We start from the raw sequence: 20,350 nt of genomic DNA, 5'->3' as shown, positions 1-20,350 counted from the left end.
AGCGCTCTGACCCAAGTTACCATGGCAGCAGAGCCTGGGATGCCCATTCTTTGTCCGCCGTCGTTTCCAGCAAGTGACAGAAAGCAGTGACGTTGCATGTCTGGCTATGACAGGAAGACAGATACAGAGCTCACGGTGAAGTGCTTTTACGTGCTTGAAGCCATGCTGCTCTGCGTGTCCTAAATGGAGGTGTTGGCAAAGAATGATCAGTTATGTGCAGCGTACAGTCGACAGGTCTCACACTTAATATTTCCTTTTTTTTTAAGTCTTCCTGTTTCTTTTCTTTTACTTTAGAAAATGTGAGCTTTTATTTTAATGGATTTCTTAATGTTCTGTTTCCAAATGAGATTATGTAAGATTTCTTTTTTTTTTTTTTTTTTTAAACAAACATTCTTTGCAAAGTAAACTTTTCAGTGCGCTTATGTCACGTATTTGTTTATTTTCCCCTTATTAATTAGACATTCGGTGAACTAAACAGACTCACCGTACTCCCTTTTATCCTTTCCTTTATTCTTTGTCTTACTCTGCCCTCTGTCCATTTCTGACTCCGAGCAGCTTGGCCATCGGACCCTCTGGTGTGTCCCGGCTCAGGTGCCCGTCATCCCTGCTTTGCTACGGTTCCCCTCAAAGCCATTGGTCATGGCTGCATTGGCTCCTGCTGTGGCGGCATGTGCCCACAGCAGGCCCCCTGCCCAGTCACTGTCTCGTCCTATCTATCTAACCCAGACTAGAGCCTCTCAGCCCGGTCCAGCCTATCTCAGCTCAGCCTGGTACAGCGTTGGCGTCAGCAGCGGCCCAGTGTCACTCCACCCTGGCAATCATAATGAGATGAGGGGGAGGAGGATGTCAGTGTTCAGCAGCGAGAGCTGTGTGTGTGTGTGTGTGTGTGTGTGTGTGTGTGTGTGTGTGTGTGTGTGTGTGTGTGTGTGTGTGTGTGTGTGTTTCAGAGTGAGAGTGTATGTATTTGTCAAGCAATTTGTCAGGTGTCATCTGTGAAGGAAACATGACCACAGCAGACAGCTGAGAATATTCAGCCTCATTCTCAGATATGTGCGCACACACTGGTGAATCTCAGAGCATTTAGTATCATTATGCCTCCAGATAGACCTTTTTACTCCAATAGTTCACTACACCATATTTCATCCAGCACTTGCCGCCATTCCACAACATGATATATCAGCGATAATGATATGATAATGGCCATCAGAATGTTTTCCGCCCTACCCAGCAGCCTTTTTGTGGGCTTATTTGTTTATTTATTTATTGGAGCTTTCTCATTTCAAATCCAGCCCATCCATCCTGCATGCTGGCTGCCCAGGCCCCAGTCACTGCTTGTCACTCTGAATTTCAAATGGCTCCAATTTTCCCCCTGATGGCACGGAGAAGTGGCAGGCAGCACATTGGGGAGGGTTGTCCTAGACATGCTGCCTGCAGCAGGGGTTCTATTAGAGCGAAGAGAGGGATGAGAGGTGGGAGAGGACAGGAGAAGAGAGGTTTTGAGCATCATGCCAGTAGTGATGTATTCTTTCTTTCTTTATGATTATTGTGGCGACTGCATTCTCATTTTGAGGTTTGTGTGGCATGGCTGATTGTTCCATCTTTGCTTCTGGCTGGGCTGCTGATGGTGGATGATGCTGCCCTGCCCGGTAAAGCTGCCACTCACTCCCACAGTATCATTTATGAATGCAGCGCATCCACAAAAATGTAGCTGTTATTCTCTTTATTTTTTGTAACTGTTGAACTCTGCAATAGATAAAGTGATATATTCTGAAATATAACCATTTTATGAGAATACACAGCATCACTGCTGCCGTCATGTTTTCCTTAACGAGACCTAACCAGCTACGAGGAGCGAGCGCTCTACTTGGAGGCCATTGTTCAGAACCACAGAGAGGTCATGACCTTTGAAGACTTTGCCTCACAGGTTTTCTCCCCCTCCCCTGGCTATCCTATGAGTGGGACAGGTGAGAAATGAACCACACTGCAATTCTGTCTTCTTCCACATTCTTTCCACTTCACCTCTTTCTGTCTCTCCATCTCACTCCTGCTTCATTACCTTTGGGTATTTTCCTCCTGCGCCGTCTTCCCTGTCTTCATCATCTCTCTTCTTACCTTTTTTTTTTTTTTTCCCTGTTTCAGTCTCTCCTCTTCCTTCAAAACACACCTGTCCAAACCTTTTTCCTCCTCTTCCCCCTCTTTCTCTCCACTCCAGCCCTACGCTGGCTGATGAATATCAAACGCTGGTCCCTGGCTCTTCACGCTGCCCGACTGACTTCAAACACTTTCTCCACTTCCTCATGCCCCACTCACACTACTTTGTTCATCTCTTCTTTTTCAAACCGCATCTTTCCATGCAATTACTTTCCTATGAATATAAGCAGCTTTTTAAATGGCAGTTCCAGGCTGTGCGTCTGTGTGTGTGTGTTTTGTGTGTCTTCATGAGCTCATTCACCAACACTTAAGAGATCCGACCAACAAACAGCAGCTCTCGGATGTCAGCACAGCGCTCTTATCATCCGTGATGAATAGAATGGAAAACGTGTCTTATCTTGTTCTTCCTACTTGTTCCAGCACCGATCGATCTGCAGCAGCACTGAAATCAATACCGGATTGCACTTTTACACTCTATTGGATCCTGACACACGTTCTGTTTTGACAAGAAAAGCACTCCACAATCCCACACCGTCGACGTCCTGTCATTATCAAACCTGTCAGAGCTCATGTTTTGAACGTGGTTTACGGTGTATGCTGTATTTTTGTGCTGTATGTGGGCATGTGAAAATTAACTGTCTACATTTTGGGGAGGGGGGGGCTGTCTTATGTCTGTGTCGGACTTCAGATGTTCAGGTGTGATATTCAGGCAGGCAGGTGGTGGTGAGACACATTACCATACAGTTGGGCAGGGGTGTAAAACCTTCTCCCATCCTTAGTGCTGAACAAGCATGAAGGGACGATGGGGGAGTGCATATAAAGAGGGGAGATGCTGAAAACCAAAGATTTAATTGCTGTAGAGTATTTCAGTCATGGGCTAATCTTTAAATTTGCAGCTGAAAATGTGGACCTGAAATTCTGTGGGTGCATTTGTAGTCTGCTTATAATCTCATGATGATGATTTAACTGGTTATTAGCAGTTTTTTATTTATCTGAAATTGTAATGTCCAGTGTCATGTGTACGAACAAGAAGGCTTCCATATTATTTTGGAAGCCCCCAAAAACCCGACTGCTGCCCCAGCTAACCCAGTTAATGTGTTCCCAGATTGCTTTGTGGCTGGTCTGAGAGAGGTTAGCCAGAACTGAGAATAATGTTTCACAGCATGGGACGTGTGCTGCAGCGAGCACAAGAAGCTAAGAAGTATAATAATAAGGTCTGTAAGGTTATTGTGCCAGGCTCCCACTGAACAGCAATTTCTCCAGAAACTGTGTAAACAGGTTAGCAGATGTCCATATGTATAAAAGTACTGATCAGTACTGATTCTGCTGGAAAACAAATAAAAATACTGTGATAACAGGGTGTTTCTCTTACGGGACTGTGCAAAAGTCTTGAGCCAACCCTCGTTTCTTTATATTTCACTAGGAAAATGGAAACACGTGCAGCCAATTATTGGAACGTGCAAACATGCATGCAAATGCAAAAACAGCGTTTGTGCAATTCTAACAATCTTGAAAGTCAATATTTGGTTTGACCACCTTTATTCTTCTGGATGGTTTTTGCATCGTGATTAAAAATCGTGTTCAGAATTCCTTCAGTTTTGACATCACTCGCTGAAATGCAGCTGTGACCACGACGCTGACCGTGCCGTGACCTGCTGCCGCTGATTTCAGTCCAGTTCTCGTGTAATGTGGCGTACCGCAGCCTTTCCTCCCTGTTTCCCTTCCTTAAGAACGGCTTCCTGACAGCCGCCCTTCCACTGAGAGCGTTCCTGATGAGCCTTCAGTGGACAGCAGGTGGATCGGATCCTGTGTCAGGTCTTTAGGTCTTTGCTGGTATTTTTCCTGTTTCTTAAGGATGTGATTTTCAGACGCTGTTCATCTGCTGAGGATATCTTTTTAAGGCCTGTCACTTCTTCTTTTGTCCTCCACTTGTCCAGTTTCCTACTTTTTTAATAATAGCTAATAGCTCTTTGGGAATCACCTTGTTGCTGCTAAAATACTATTTTGTCAAATTTCTTTGGCATTTTTCATAGATTCAGCTAAAGAATAGGGAGCTAGTGTGTTTTTTTTTTTTTTTTGTGACAGGCTGCTGGTAACAAAGTGCCTAAAGATAGAGTTTAAATAGGTTCTTACTAAGTGGTCTGTAAAGTGTACACACAACACTGGTTCATACCTTGAGTTTGGCACCTTTTTATGCTTCAGTGGTAACAAAGCATTCCTGTGTAAATGGTCAGGCATGAGGACTGGACTGAATATGAAGTGAAAAAGCAGCCGATGACCAAAGAACATTGAAAGGTTTTCAGAAAGCTGGAGAACCGTTGCCCAAAAACACTTTAACACATTGTGAGAAAGTCCAGCTCCGTGGAAGCAAAATGTGGAAAAATTAGTGGTGGTAAAGACTTTTGCACAGTACTGTATGTGGACTGCAGAATGCAGTCAGTAAGTCACCACAACTAGCTTCAGCTAGCACTAAATCAGGCTGTCAAAATGTAAAAGAATTTAAGTTAAAATAAAATCGACATATTTAACTTTGTTACTGTGAAATCCAGCAAATAATACATTTAAGATGTAACCAGAGAAAAACTAATATCATTGTTACAAACATTGTTTTCTTATTTTTAGCAACAACTCTCACAATTGTTTGTTTTAATTTCATGTAATTTTTCATTGCTGTGTTTCCATAAGTATGATACGTGTGATGCTTCAGGTCCCATACGCTTTAGTGCGTCTCACCAGGCTCGCAGCTAAAAATGTGTCTGATGGCTGGCTGACACTGCTCCTCATTCTTCCAAATGTGCTACCACTCTCACTCTCCCATGCTTGTGTGTGTGTGTGTGTGTGTGTGTGTGTGTGTGTAAGTTTGTCCATCCATCTGTCTGTTCACCCATCCTGCTCTGGCTTTCATTGCTGCCACTAACATGTCACTCATGCTCCATGACAGCGTGCAGGCGTTGGCCGGGGATGGTTTGGGACATGGAGTACCCCTGGGCCAAACTGGACTGTAAGACTCTGCCTGCTTCCTCCATACTAGGCATGACGCCCAGCATCGGCTTGCTAACATCCATCCCTCCATTTAGGTCACCCTGAAACTTACCATCTTCAGATAACTAAGGGCTGCGCTTGATTTAGCAGCGGGTTTTGAATTTAAGCCCTGCACACTAATTGCTAAATAAAGCGCTCCTGCAGTTTCACCAGTTTGCTGTAAGGCATGCAACCTGAGCCCTCTCCTGTCCCTCATCCATCTCTTTACCTTCTTGGCTCGTCTGTGTCTTCGATAGCCTCATTCTCCAAGCTCCTGAATGTAACCCCAGTCTCACCCCTCGCCTTCAGTCGAGCATCATGGCTTCCTGCATGAGCTAGCCCATCTGTCACACATGGACTGAAGACTCCATCCTCACCGCTCTGCCCTCGATGTGCTACAACTTTCACCACTTTGCTGCATTTTGAGTGTTTTTTTTTTTTTTATTTTGTGATCATTCGCTTTACTTTTTAAAATGATTAACTGCACACAAGAAACCCATTTTTTTTCTCTCTGGATAAAAGTACATAAAAGCTCCCATGACCCTCTGAGGTGCCCCAGCATCTTTTCCCTCTCTCGTGCTAACCCTCTCAGCTCGTAACGTTGGTGCTAGATGCTTTCCAGCCTCCTGTTTCCATGTGAACACCATTCATGCTGGGACTTTTAAAAATGGTCTCAGTTTTAGAAAGTCTGAATAAGTTTGTCTGTTGGAAAAATGGCATTTGTTGATTAAGTCATCACAGAGATCAGTTAACCTTTTCTGACCTTTAAGCCTTTCAGCGACTGCGACACCACACACGCTGGCTGAAGGTCCCTCCCTCCAGCCCGGAGAGTTTTTCCTTTCAGCAGCGTCGTGTCGTGTCCTCCTGTAGTGTGGTTTGGTGTGTGTGTGTGTGTGTGTGTGTCCACTGCTTTCTCACATGATCCTTTACTTTTTTTTCCCCCCCCCCTTTAGATTAAAAATATCTTAAAGGTCCAAATACTGTGTGTGGTGAAGGTAAGCCCAAAGTGAAGACCGGAAGCTTGTACCTACCCTTCGCTCGTTCACTCATTCTGGCTGTCCCCACCCCCCCACCCCCGACCTCTTCTTTCTCGTTCAGTACTAACCGAGCTTTGTTTACTGAGAGCTTTGATAAGGGGAGAGGGACAAAAAAATCAGGCTGTTTATTTGGGTATGTCCTACTGTTTAGGCCAGGCTGGTAATTGAGAGTGATGCACGGTGGGGACAATTAGCACCTGACTAAGTAGCAGCATGAACAATACGGCTACACTTCTGGCCCTCGCTTCTGCATGTGGCGCGCCTTTATCTCTTCCCCCAGCAAACACTTTTTTCTTTCTTTCCTCCCCCCCTCGGCCCCCCCACCCCTGTCATTTCCTCCTGTTGGAGTGTGCCTGTTTGCCTGGGGGCAGACTCTGAGACTAACACCTGCCGCACTGGAAGACGTCTTTGTCGTCTAAAGCCTTGTTTGAACTGCTGCAGTGGGGACCAATGGGATAGCAGGGCCATTTAAAGAGTCGCTTTGTTTTCTTTCTCTCTGTTTCTCCTCCATCAGAAATGAACCTCACCGTAAGGCAGTTTTGGCCGAGTAAGGAGCGGACGTGCTGGGTTATAATGATGATAATGATGACACATTAGCCTCTTCTGGATCTGTTATTTTTCCCACTTAGTAGCTTACTTGGAAAATTAATTCTTACAAAAGGCCATACAGTGAGGAACATCATTTAGACACTGATGCAACCGCAGTCATTAAGCGCCACAGTGGTAGCGATGACTGTTTAGTGCAGCATGTCCTTAATGGCTGCTAAACGAAAGGGGAAGTCTGAGTGTTTTGTCTGGATGGCCTTTTATAGTCTGTCGTATGTTTTTACAGTGGATGCATTTTGAAAGTGTTTACTGTAGGAATGAGTACAATACGGGAATGCAGAGTTTGGCCTGCCCACATTTTTAGCCAAGCCCAACCCCCTTTTTTTTTTTTTTTTTTTTTTAAGATATATATTCATATGCAGATTTGAGCATGCATGTTCAAGCCCCCACTCCCCCACCTCCCCTTTAGCCCTTCACAATACCCACACCCAGCGTTTCATCCACGGCCCAGCCTCCTCTCTCAGTGAGCCGTGGCTCTGGATGCTGCCGGTGTCCACTGTGCGGCTGAGTGTCTGTTACTCCAGCCATCTGCCATTCCTTTTAGCCGCTGCAACTTGAGATGCCTCCGAAAAATGGCAGGAAATAAAAGGATAGGAAAGAAAATAGGCAACCAGATGCCACCTCAACAAAGCAGGAAAGTTGTTTAAACTCGAGGCATGGGGCCAAAGCAGGTGGGGGGGGTGTGGGGGGCCCGTAGTTTGGGTTTGGTCAGGGGCACAGCGAGGAAGTCGACATTCACAATACTTGATTGTCCTCGCCAGCATTTCATGCCCACCTCCCAGCTTATTACGGTTTGCCATAATCATTGAAGTGAAGTTTTTGTAGAAAAGGAAAATGTTTGACAATAGGACGGCTCCACATGTTCACAACAAGAGCGTAATGTGTAATTTTGTTTTCATTCAAAGCGTTTTGCTGTCACACTGTGAATTGAACACTTTTTTTTTTTTTTTTTTTTTTTTTTTTTTGCTACAAACGTCGCCTCATTTTTCACATCATAAAAGCAAAAAAAAAAAAAAAAACCACCTATGGGGGATAAAGGCGGCTTCTCTTTTAACCAGCTCTGCTTCTCTGCAGCATGTGAAACAAGCATGTGATTTCTGAGGTGCGCCATCTTGATTCCAATTACGCCAAACTCAAATCCCAACGCTCTTATTTTAAAGTTGGTATTTTGTGAATGTCGGTGGGAATCCAATGAATTTGGGTAATCCTGGTTTTGGGAGCAGCCACGTGCATGACGGAGCATGCTGGGATATATAACAATGAACTGAATCCCACTAAAGCCTGCCACGTTTAACCCTCTCTCTCTCTGTGTTTTTGCTCCACAAACGTTTCCTCCACGTCTCTCCCAGGGTCCTTCACCGGCAGCGGAAGCACCGAAGCCGGAAGCATCACCACGACAACAGATTCGGTCGACCAGGTGTCTCCCACCATGCCCCGTGCCACAAAGAACCGAGTTTCTGGAAAACTCCGCCGATCAGCCAGTGCTATAAGCAAGTCCTCCAACTGAGCTCTTCAAGCCCACCCCACCCCTCACCCCCCCACCTGAGTGCAGCCTTTAGTCACAAACCAGCCGCGACTGCAAGAAATTAATTTTTCTTCTGTTTTATTTGGTGACATAGAAACTTTAACTGGAGCAAACTGCAATTTTAATTTAAGTGGCAATCATAGATTTTCTTTTTTTTGTCTATACATTTCACTTCGTTGTGGTCTTCATGGAGACGGATGTGAGAGTAAGCTATTTATGTTTCAGCGTAACAACGAGCAGCACAGGAAGCAGCCCGCCACCATTTTTATTCCCGTTTTCTGCTGCGCTGGAAAAACACTTGAAGTTCTTACTGTCGTACGGTAATGGGAGACTGTTTTAGCCTGTTTCTGTAGTTCGTCTGTCCCAGCACTTCATGTAACAAAGCACTGATGACACAGCTGTAAATGACACCATGCTAAAACTGCACAAGAGTTTGGTATCCATTTATAAACATGTCTGCCTTTTATACCTCTTTCTGCATCTGCCACAGCCTCTGTGTGTCAAACATAGCATTTCAGTTAGTGACAGTATGATGCTGTCCTGTCCGTGTTGATGTTCCTACAGTGACTGCTGAATGGGAAAAGCCTCCCCGGAATGATTGGTATTCTCTGCACTGGTACACGGGCTCCTCGGGTACGGAGGCCCTGCAGTGTGCGCAGCCAGAGGCTTTTTAATTGTTTTGAGCTCGAAGTGGACAATCAATGACGTCTTTCTAACTTGAGCTGAAATGACATTTGGTTGTTTTGTTTTGTTTTTTTTTAACCACACTCTAATTTTCCTTTTTAAATGAATTCCAATGGATTGTGTCATTATTTGATTTATGCAAGTGCGCCGGAATGAGAAAACACTGCGTTTGTAATTGTTTTCTGATGTCGTTAACTTGGGCTCATGTCCGGTAATTGAATAAGTTCCTCCTGTCTCTTTCCTCTGCTATCAGTTTCCCTGTCCTGTGCCGCAAAGACATCGACATTCCAACATTTCCAACATTCCCAACGAACCGACCGCGGTCTTTGCACGCAGTCTCATCAGTTAACGTCAGACGTCTTTGTGTTCTTGGATGTAAATTGCTTTAAATATTATTTGTTGATGTGTGTCTGGATGTTTATAGAGCGAACTGTTGGAATTATTTTGCTGTCTTCATCATGTGGTGTTTAAAGGAAAAATGCCGTCAGAGCCTCAGGTAACTCCATGCACTGGTGTGTGTGTGTGTGTGTGTGTGTGTGTGTGTGTGTGTGTGTGTGTGTGTGTTTCTCGCAGTGCCTGTGTAATGTCTGTCTTCTAAGATGATGTCCCACATTATTTCCAACCCCCCATAATCAAGTTTCATCTTTATCATGTGAACCCAACGTCCCAGCTCCTCCCTAGGAATCTAAAACAAACCCCCCACCCACCCCCCACCCCCAAGCAGCAGCAGATGGATTTGGCCTTCATTTATAGGTGGTGTGCTGCCACAGTCTTTATGTCATTGGCACGAGTGGGACCGATTCCTCCTCTTTCCCATGATCCTCTTCCCGTGTCGTGGCCTCCTGAGGAGGCTGGGTGTGGGTGGCATGCCAGAGCTGAACTCTTAACAGCCCTCCTAGCAACAGCCAGCCCAGCACTCACACTCCTCCAACCTGCCAGCTCAGGTTGTCATGGTAGCCAGGTGTCCCCCCCCCCCCCCTCCCACTCACTCACATAAACACACTATAGACTCTGACCCTCTGAGGGCTCCACCTAAGCTGCAACACTATCCCCCATCTGTTGCACTACTATGCCTTACTGTCCCCGTGTTCCTCTGTCGGTTTCTCTACCATCTCACCTCCGGTCTGTTCCCTGAGCAGGATACGGGGAATCCACACATCAGGAGGGCTGACAGATCTGTGCTTTTTTTTTTTTTTTTTTTTTCCTTTTTTTTTTGGGTGTTGTTTTTGAGGAATGTATAGATATATAGGCCTGGATCACATCTATGGTTTTAATCTTCCCCAAAGCCACTTGAAGGAACCGACCATGATGTTGATCTAAAGATTGTAGCTTATAGAAAATGTCTGTTAAAAGGAGGGCTTGCACCCTCCTCCTAGGAGGATTAGTCACTGGAGCTGTTAGTTCAGACCAAGAGAAGATTGTGTGTCTTATATGCGTGAAGAAATTGAGATAGTCTTAGTTTTAGTATGCTATTTTCTTCTCCTTTTAGAAATCCGTGTACATTGTGTCAAATTTGAGGGCTTCATCGCCCTCTGGATATAAATATAATAATGCCTGTAATATAATCTTTGTATAAGAGGGGGGAAAAAAGCTTGAAAATTTCGTCATTACTTGTCAACATATCAAACTGTTTTTAATGACCGAAGTCCTGCTATCTTTATTAGAAATGTGAAAACTGAAACATTTCATTAAATCAAGTTGAAATTCTACTCATCGTTCTATTGTTTTTCTGACGTGGTGGAGATTTTTAAGGTGTGTGTGTGTGCGTTTGTGTGTATGGTTATGATGGTGCTGTTGCCATGGGCTTTCTGACCCTGTCCTGGTCATGCTGGCAGGAACAGGAGTAATCTGACCCTCCTCCCATCTGTCTCCCCTGCTGCTCTGCCCTGCTTAGAGGAGCATAATGGAACCCCACCAGGAGGTGCAGGTGCAATCGGTTGCAGCACCTACAGGTGCCCTGCCTCTCCTGGGCCACGTAAAGATGCAAGAAAAGTACTTGACTGTAATTGGAGCCCTTTAACTGCGTGCGTGAGAAAGAAACCTAATGTTGCCCCATTTTCACCCAGCTCAGCACTGTTTGCCTGTTTGTCACTGACTCCGAGATGTTACGACAGAACAGGCTGACATCCCTGTGAGTACTACCAAATTGTGTTATTTCATGTTACACTGCCAGCTGCAGTCAATTTTCACACTTCAAATCTCTTTTTCTTAATGTATTGTCACTGCTGCCTGGGGGGGGCGGGGGTACACAAAGTTTGGCCTGCACCTTGCATCGGTGCAGAGTTTCAATAAGCACAAGAACTCTGCAGAAGCAGGAAGAGAGGAGTTCAGGATGGTGTAGAGGTGAGATTTTTACACCACATTAGTCTTTCAGTGGAGTTTTTCCATCATTGATGGGCCTGTGAGATCAGTTATGTGTTGCGTTAAATTACCACTAACTTAATGTTTTATGGGTTCTGGAGGTCAGACATGAAGCCAGTTGTGCCCTGACGAGTCCTAAATCATCCGAAAACCACCAAAAAATCGAGCTGTGTGAGTTCTCCAAAGCAGACAGATGTTTTACTGCTGCAGAGGTGAGCTCTGATCCGCCACCTCTTTGTCCTGCTGTCATGTCCTGACGTGGTATTAAGGGGGGAATTTATGATTAGGCCTTAAGTGCTTCTCTGGGGCAGCGAAAAGGCGTCTATTGAGCCACTGCAGCAATGATTTACGCAGAACAAGTCTGATATTGAAGGCAGAGGGGGGTCCAGCCAGGGGAGTTTGACTTCCTCCTTGTTAAAGAGCGCTAAAGAGACTCGCATCATTTTTGGAGTGTCACCCAGTGTGGGAGAGGTGGTGAAGAGGAGAAGTTCCAGGTTTTCAGTGGTGACTCACTTTCATTTCACACTGTCAAAGTTTAACAACTTCTCATCTCGCTTCTTTGCTCCAGGAGAGGCTGTAAAAATCAGCTTTAAACCGACTGATGAGGCCTGAAAAACGTGGCATGAAAGCGCTTCCTGCGGCTCCTGTGACGCTTCGGCTGCACAACATGTTTTATGCAAAAAAGTGTATCAACATTTGAGTCAAAGTCCCGAATCTATAAATCTGAATACAGTTTAAAATGTACGGAGGAACCGAGAGACGTTTATTTCATCATAAATGTCACTTTGATATGTTTTCATGTGTCATACTGTGGGCTGAAAATAAAAGCATTCCTGCATTTTCCCATCTCTTCCCGGCTTTCCCCCAAAACGTGCAGGTGTTTTAATAGGAATTCGTGAAACTCCGTCAAGAAACATGAAGTTTTCGTTGGGAAATAAAGTTCATTGATGCCGCGCGCGGCTTCCTGTGTGTGTGAAAAGCCTCCTGAGACCACGTGTCCTTTTGAAAATATTTTTTATTTCGATAGACAACAACGATATACACATACAATCAAAGCGCTATAAAAGCCAACATTTAGGAAAATAACTTGTCCTTAAAAAAGATTGCATCTAAGGTAAGAGCTTTACGTTTGTCCTCTTTTTTTTTTTAATTTATTTTTTTTATGTTTGTTTATTTTTTACAAGAGCCGTCGGGATTGGGGATTAAAACCCGACCCACGACATTTATCACAACTCATAAATTTGACAAAAGAAAAACAAAAAACAAAGATTTGGCTATACGACATGTAAACTGCCAGAACGATTCACAGGGGGAAAAAAATCACAACAAACACAGCAATAAGTTACATAAAATAATTAGAATAAATAAATAAATAAACATATGATGACAAATATTGCAACAATCTTCAAGAATAATAATAAAATATGTGCCAGCATTCAAATTAAAACAATCTATGTTGACTTTTTCTTTTTTTTAAGGCAGTTATACAGCGGGATTTGGATGTGTACGTAGGCTATTTCGGACTAGGCTTATTTGTATACTAAAGGCATTTGTGGTTCTACTAAACAGGGAATTCCTCAGTCACTCATAATTTTTTCCATCAAGACAAAGTGAGTCATTCACAAACTAGCGTAAAGCTACAGTGACGGAGCATCACGGTCGGTGAAGTCAACAGACTGATGGGAAAAAAAGGATTTCTGAGAAACTGAAAACATTTCTTAGGTCTAGAAGCTATCATTGAACATGTGCTGTCCTAGAAAAATACCTTTAACAGTCAAACTAACGCTTTGTAATTTTTTTTCATCTTGATAAACTAATTTGAGAAAGAAAAATCTCAAAATAGGCCTATATGTAATTCAAATATAGAGAGAAGCGTTCAACAATCACTGATTGGCATGGAAAAGACACCACTTAAACATTAAACCGCCCTGCCTTTCATTGGCCTAAAGTTATGGCAGTGAGCATTACAAAATTTTCTTTTTTGTTTGTTTTTTTTTTTTTTACGTTTTTTAAACCCCAGATCCACTTTTTTTTTTTTTAATTTCTGAATTTTCCCCCATCAAAGGCACGAGTTCTGTGTTGTCTTTAGCAGGCGGGGCGCACCGGCATTTGGAGCAGGATCACCTGCCTGTTCTCCGAGGGGTGGCACTTGTTTATGTGCCTGGTGAGCCCCGGCGAGCTGTAGAGAGTGGCGGGGCAGTATTTGCACGGGTAAATCTGGGAGGAGTGCATGAGGCGCAGGTGTCTCTCCTGACCGGCCCTGCTGGTGAAACTCTCCCGGCACACCGGGCACAGGAGGCAGTCCACCGGGCTCAGATTGAGGGGGCTTTGGTTTGAGGCTTCCTCTGAGGATGGGGATGATGCTGATGCTGAAGAGGAGGCGGACTCCGGAGTCTGCTCTGCCGGGCGGTCGCTGGTTTGAAACCCGTGCTCCTCTAGCACTTTCTTTTGCAGGGCCTGGTGTCCCATGACGTGTTTTCTTAGGCACGCCTGTCGCTTAAAGCGCTTCCCGCAGAAATGGCAGTCATATGAGCCATCTTCAGAACCCGATTCAGACAGACCTGGACTCGGGGTGTCTCTGTCACTCATGTCTTTGGCTTCGTCGGAGACTGACTTGACACCTAGCGGTGGCATTTTGGCCATTTCGGGTTTGATGCCCTGTGCGGGTGGCATCGCCGGCGCGCCGGTGGTCCGGGGTTTGTGCCAACGGCGGTGAGAGGCGAGGTTTGCCGGGCAGCTGAACATCTTATCGCACTCAGGACACCGGTACTCGACCCTGACTATGCGGGAGCACTTGTGCTGAGCCAGGGAGAAGGGATCCGCGTACGCCTCCTTGCACAGCTGGCACACAAACTCCCCCAAAGGTTTGTTTCCTCCGGAGGACTGAGCCCTCGGCTTCACGTCCACCGGCCCCTCTTTGATTTTGAGACCAAGTACCGGTGAAGTCGTCACCTCGTCTTCAAAGTTGAGTTTTCTAATGGCTTTGGGTTTTTTGGAGGCGGGTTTAGATTTGCGCTCCGTTCCATCAGCTGAGGGTCTTTTGGTGCCGACCCGGTTGCTTGGTCCCGGGAGGCTGCTGGTGGTGGTGCCGCTGCGGCTGCTGTTGCTGGTGCCGATTTTCAGATCGACCGGGGCGTACAGAAGATGATCCAGACCGGAGAGGGAGGCGGGTGTTGGGAATGACTCGGCAGAAATCGGCGAGCCCAGATTGAAACTTCGCTCAAAATATCCCCTGTCGTGCTCTTTGCTAATGGGCCGGGTGGGGCTGTAGAGGGCTTGGCACACCGTTTCTGGGTTACCGAACTGTGCCGGCTTCTCCATTCTTGGCACCGGCGCGTCAGCTGCGGTGAAATCCGGCGATGCCGAGGCGCGGTCCGGACTGGACGCCACGGACATCGGCGGGGAGGGGTCCGTCTGACTCGGCAAGGCAGCTGGGGTGGGTGGCTCCTGGAGGTCATCATCGTCTGACCGAGTCCTGTAGGAAACATGTGCAGATTTCTTGTTTCTTTTTACCAGGAATCCTTTGGGCATCTTGGCGAGTAACAGCGAAAAGGCACTTCGGGGAGATGGATGAAATCTGGAGTATCCAGGTTTGAAAAATATGGCAACACTAGAGGCTTATGGGACTTTATCTCCCCACTATATCGATCCCTCTGTTGCTGAAATGTTTTCGTCTCCAAGGCATAGCTCCACTCTTTTTATGCCGGAATGATGCTATTGTTCTCGCCCCCCCTGTTGCAGCATCCCCGACCAATCGGATGAAACCAAGATCCCAGTGGGTTTTATTGTGGGAGGGCTCAGAGCCTGGGTTTGGTGGATTTCGTTGGAGGATGTGCAGATAGCTTAGCAGATGTACTGGCGGTTTATTACATTAATGTGTGCGCTCAGCCCCTCCCCGACAGAGGCACACGCCGGGACCTCCTCTTTTTACGGTCTGATGGGCCCCTACACAAATGCACACGTGCCGCTGCTTTGTGGTTCTCCTCTGGGGGTCCCGGAGTTGCCAAAAGGAAATGTCCGTCACTGCCACAATTATCACAATTTCAAATTAAGACAGGGTGAGACAAGCTTTGTTAAACAGAAACCCAAAGGTGTGCTTCTTTACGTTTCTGCTGCGGTGTTGGTCAGAGAGGCTCTTCAGCTGATAGACGGCGCAGATTCAACTCACTTTATTTTTACCCCTCAACATTTTTCTCCTCTCGCTCTTGACTCTTTTACGCATGACCTTTACGCACATTCCGCAGCCACATTAACGAACTAAAGACAGTTTTTTTTAAAGAGCTTTATTTATTTATTTATTTTTATCACGTCTTAAATAAACACTACACATGGAGTGTTTCTTTATTTTAGGGCACGTGTCTGTCTCGGTAGTTTAACTCGACATATAAATCAGGCATCTCGCTGCATACATAAGTAATAAGAAGGCCCTCTGGTCTTTGTGCACAATGGCCACGTCTGCCCGAGCTTGGATATCCTGTCTCTCTTTTTTTCCGTTTGAAAGGCAAATTGACCTCTTAACTGTGAAACGGGACTCACGGCCAATCTGGCCCACAGCTAGACGCGTGCTGGGTGGAATCAGTGCTCCAGACAAAGAAGGCCGCAGCCGAATCTCGTGTTGTAAAAAACGCTGCACAGATATTCAGAGCTAAAATGTAGCTGATGTAGCTGCTCGCTGGAGAGCCAGCCAGAGTGTTTTCAGGATGGTAGAAGTTTAGTTCAGTTATGGTGAAAGAAGCTTCCGCGTTTTAAAAACAAGAACGATTTTTGATTTACTTTAAAATTTCTCAAATAAAAATTCATCTTCAATTAAACAGATTTTGCAGCTCCTCTCCGTCTAACAAAGACAGATTGTACTGTTGAGTATTTCTCTTCACCATCGCTGCTCTGGGATTTTCTCATATTTTGTGTATAGATTAGTTTTTTTTCCTCTCTATAATGGCTAAATGTATGCGGCAGTGCGCCACTTGGCAGAGTGTGCATTCTTTCCCCTTTCAGTCGGCAGACCAGGGAGGAATTAATCTCCATCATCGGACATTGTTCCCCTCATTTGCATAAAGCTGCAGTATGACCAAGTCAAATAATTGCACAATCGGAGCTGAGCCGCAGGCCTGCGCCTTCCTTTCAATAGACCTCTGTGCCCCGGTGCCTTCTCACCTGCCTGCAAACACACCGTTATGTTGGTTAGAAATGCTTAAACCATAAATTTGCTAAATAATAATTTAACAAAGTTTAAAATGCTCATAAGGTAGAATTAAAACTGCACAGAAGCCTTTAAAAGGTTTAATTCGGTGACTGAACACGTTTAGAAGTTTTCATCGAGAGTGACATTTCTGTAAAGTTTAAAAGTGCTCTTCATGTAATCGCAGCTGTATTTTTAATCTAGTGTTTTCACGGGCTTCATTGACTCGCCTGGAGGTAATTATAGATTTTATCTAAATTATAATCCTCGTTGAAACCTGTTTTTTGTCCCAGTAATGTCGTGTTTGCCTCCCCTGCTCTGTAACTTGTTGTTCTTTGAGCCTGCGCGTCTATTAGTCGTGGTTTGTTGGGACTACAAGCTTTGATGGCATTTTAACGAGTTCCTCTTTCCCCCGAGATAATTTCTGTGGGGCGCGTGGGCCGCTGTGTTGGCCTTGGCTGTAGAGACGCATGCGCGTGTTTGCTCAGTGGCGCGTGCTGCCCTGCGCGGACGGGAAGCATAGGCGCCTAATTAGCATACAGCTGCAGCTGCTTTAACGCAGGCCCAACTACATCTTTTTAACCCTTATGGCATCCTCCGGGAGTCTGAATTTTCCTCGAAATCACCTCTTGTTTAGAGGTTACGACGTTAAAGTGAATATGCATTATGTGTAAAAGTTTAAAAGATATAAATAACTTATTTTTAGATGTTTTGTTTTTTTTTGTAATTGAGGTTAAATCAGATTCCTTTGTTTTGTCCAGCCTTGTGCACATAAGCAGCATCTATAAACACTTATAGTGATTCCTAAACTTTTCTAGGGCTGTTAGTTTATGGCTTAACTGTATCACCAGGAGTCTGATTTGAATACTGGTCCATTTTTGAGCTTCTGGCATCAGAGCTCAGCTCTTACTTCATTGCACCACCTACAGGATGAAGGGTTAAACTTGATGATGCAGGCAAAGTTTACCTCCAGTAACCAGAACTAATCCACCTCTAATGATCTTTTCACAGGCATCATCATGTAGTTTGTGCTCAACATGAATCCTAGTTACAGATGAAGCTTTGGAGCAGTTTGGTCATTTCACAAAGATTAGATTACACTTATTCTTGCTGTAGTTGTACAGACACCTCCTGCACATCCCTGATGAACGATTGCCTCCATGTGCTGTGCCAATCAAAGCCAATTTGAAAGTGCAATAGGACATGACTGTAATTGGTGCTCACTACAGAGCCACATTCAATGCACTGTCAATCAATTATTGTAATGGATTAGCCGAGGTCCTATTCTGGCTGGTTGTAATCTGATAGAGGGCTTTTTCAGCACCATGGAGAGAGCCAGTGAGGGATCCAGATTTAATCAGCCCGGCTTTGGACACAGCACAGCCTCGGCTTCAGCCTTTGTCCCCAATACTGAGAGCAGGCAGCGAGCAGCAAGAGAACAGAGACACAGCAGAACAAAAGAGACTGTAATGAAGAGATTGTTTTTAAAATATCTGCGTTCTAAACACATGGACGTCATTTTTATCAAGGGAAGCAGTACTTTGCTTCTCCTCTCCTTCTCTATTCTCTCCAGGCATATTATTTTCTGTTTGTTAGCATGTTGCCTCTGAGCCACACTGTGCTTTTTCTGGTCACACATGTATTTCCCCCCAATTTGGGAAAGCTACAATTCAATTCACAGATTGAGAGAAAAAACAAACAGCTGTAAAACAGTTTGTATTAATGTTTCAGGTGAGTTCCAGCTTCTCACTTTAAACTGTCTGTGTCTGAAGTAACTTGATCCAGATCACATCTTTGATGCAGGCTAAGATCCTCGTTCCCTGCTCTCTGACATGAGATCATTGTAGCTTTCTCTACGATTTGTGTCCCGTCTGACCTGGAAAACCATCTACAGTCAATGTGGGGGAATTCAACAAGTCACTGTGAGGATGGAGTCTAACTGCTGCTGTAAAGAGCAACAATAGGAAAAGGTTTGTGGAAGCCAGACTGTAGAGCCAGAGGATCAATGGGGGAAATTGCCTGTTTAGCAACAAGTGCAGCACGGAGGTCACTGTCTAGACTTTAAAGTGTACTTTGGATGGATGCCCATGAGACCAGGTTACTGTGAAAAGCCCTGTAAAGTGGTATAGCTCTGAGCTTAAGACTAATGGACCTCGTAGACTTGACTGGGAATGCCCCTGATGCCATCTGTACTTTTGATGGTGATGCTGATGACTTTATGACAGCAAAGACAGATGTTTTCTGGCTTTAATGACATTTCTGAAAAGGTTCTGTGGAGCTGGCTGGTAAAATAGTCTTTTTGCAGTATGTGCTGCGGTGCATCTTTAGAGTGAGCTTATGATAAAATCCGAGGCAAATAACAGAGAACACCACGGATGCTTTGAGTGTTTCTATCAAACATCGTATGATCAGATGTGAACAAAGGCTTCAAAGGGACAACACCAGATTTTCTTTCCTTGTAAAGAGCCTGTTATTAAAAAGAGGTCTTTCTGCATATCAGGCATCGGTTGCTGGAGTCCCAGGGGCATGTTTAGCTCTAATTTACTCATCAAAAACATCAGAGTGTCTCTCAATAATCTCTGCAGTCCATTGGTTGTTTGGGGTGGAGTCCCCTGTCAGAAAGCATGCCCTGGAATGTTAAACACTAATTCACCTCTGAGCGGTGGAGGTGGATAAAGTGATTGTTCTATCTGGGAGCTGATTAAAACAGGCTCTAGCCCGTTTCTCCCCTCTGCGTTCACCTCTGACGTCCATCACATTCATTTCTGTATTCATGAGCGGATGAGAAAGCCCAGGCAGAGCGGCTGCCGTATTACAGATAATAAGGCCAGCGGGCACCATATTCACTGCCACAGGTTTCCCCCCCTGCCCCAGCTCATTCAATTACTCCACAAGAGTTCTCAGAGGCACAGCTGCACTATGGGGGTAAAGAGGAGCAAATTGAGGTACATTCATGTAGACACACACGCACTCACACACCTCACAGATACAAAGAAGTGGAGGAGGTATGCACACGGTAGCAAGAGCAGCCAACGCATAAAGGATCTCACTGACAGGCATTTGGCTTAGTAGTCAATACATTACACAAGTAGACAACAAAAAAAAAGGCCCATCGTCTCTTACTCACTGGCTCCCTGAAGATTATATTGATAATGACTCTATAAGAGAAATGAAACCAAGGCCATTCCTCACAGACTCCATATATGAGGTCGCCATTATCTTGATGAAAGTGTAGACAGCAGCTGTATCATCTACAAGCATGAAAGATGGACTCTGGCAGACCTAATGGGCCATATCCTTTATCTATTGATTATTATCCATTCATCTAAAGATGCATTAGGCCCGTGTGAAAATCTCTGTTCGAAACATAACTGTCTGTTTCCTGAATTATTTACAAAGTTAGGTTTTAAACAATGGGTCTAAATGCGACTGTCCACCTGGTGTTATCGCTCAGGAGGAGACTGGCTGCTCTCCGTGGTACTGAACTTCTCCCCTGGAGTTTACAGCAGCAGCTGTCTCCTATTGCATCGAGCCCAGTAAAACACTTAATGTGTAAATCCTGCTCTCAGCGCACCAACAAAGCACCGCTGAAATAAGACATTTATAGATTTTCTTCTTTTTTTTTTTTCAGGGTTGCATGTGCTTTGATTTGTTTTCAAAATTAAAATTATAGATATCCATTCTTGGAAATGCATGCATTTGCTTATTTTCTACAACAACAACAACAAAATGACCAAACTTTTATATTTCTAGTGCAGCTGATTAGCTTTTATTAGAGATGACATA

General features: G+C 44.9%; 2 protein-coding genes across 5 annotated transcripts in view; one reads left to right on the top strand and one right to left on the bottom strand.

The window, feature by feature from the left end:
• Positions 1-10,713, top strand: part of ralgapa2 (Ral GTPase activating protein catalytic subunit alpha 2) — a 93,647-nt gene extending 82,934 nt beyond the window's left edge. The window contains exons 40-42 of one of the 4 annotated variants that reach the window (XM_030718483.1): positions 1,843-1,964; positions 5,093-5,152; positions 8,165-10,713. In XM_030718483.1, coding sequence (XP_030574343.1) covers positions 1,843-1,964; positions 5,093-5,152; positions 8,165-8,322 — 340 coding nt within the window. In that variant the 3' untranslated portion in view covers positions 8,323-10,713. Of the gene's footprint in view, positions 1-1,842; positions 1,965-5,092; positions 5,431-8,164 lie in introns of those variants that run through there. The other 3 variants (XM_030718479.1, XM_030718482.1, XM_030718481.1) reach the window with 3 other exon arrangements.
• Positions 10,714-12,382: 1,669 nt separating this feature from the next.
• insm1b (insulinoma-associated 1b) lies at positions 12,383-15,044 on the bottom strand. The gene has a single exon (XM_030719176.1). The coding sequence runs from the start codon at positions 14,914-14,916 to the stop codon at positions 13,471-13,473; it is 1,446 nt and encodes a 481-aa protein (XP_030575036.1). The 5' UTR covers positions 14,917-15,044; the 3' UTR covers positions 12,383-13,470.
• Between the last annotated feature and the right edge of the window lie 5,306 nt (positions 15,045-20,350).

Source organism: Archocentrus centrarchus, chromosome 22 (genome assembly GCF_007364275.1).
Source record: "Archocentrus centrarchus isolate MPI-CPG fArcCen1 chromosome 22, fArcCen1, whole genome shotgun sequence".
In the NCBI taxonomy this organism is placed as follows: domain Eukaryota; kingdom Metazoa; phylum Chordata; class Actinopteri; order Cichliformes; family Cichlidae; genus Archocentrus; species Archocentrus centrarchus.
This window is presented reverse-complemented; position numbering and strand designations above follow the sequence as displayed.

Bases quoted from the DNA above. Each gene is read 5' to 3' on its own strand.
- insm1b (XM_030719176.1), bottom strand. From the start codon at position 14,916: ATGCCCAAAGGATTCCTGGTAAAAAGAAACAAGAAATCTGCACATGTT.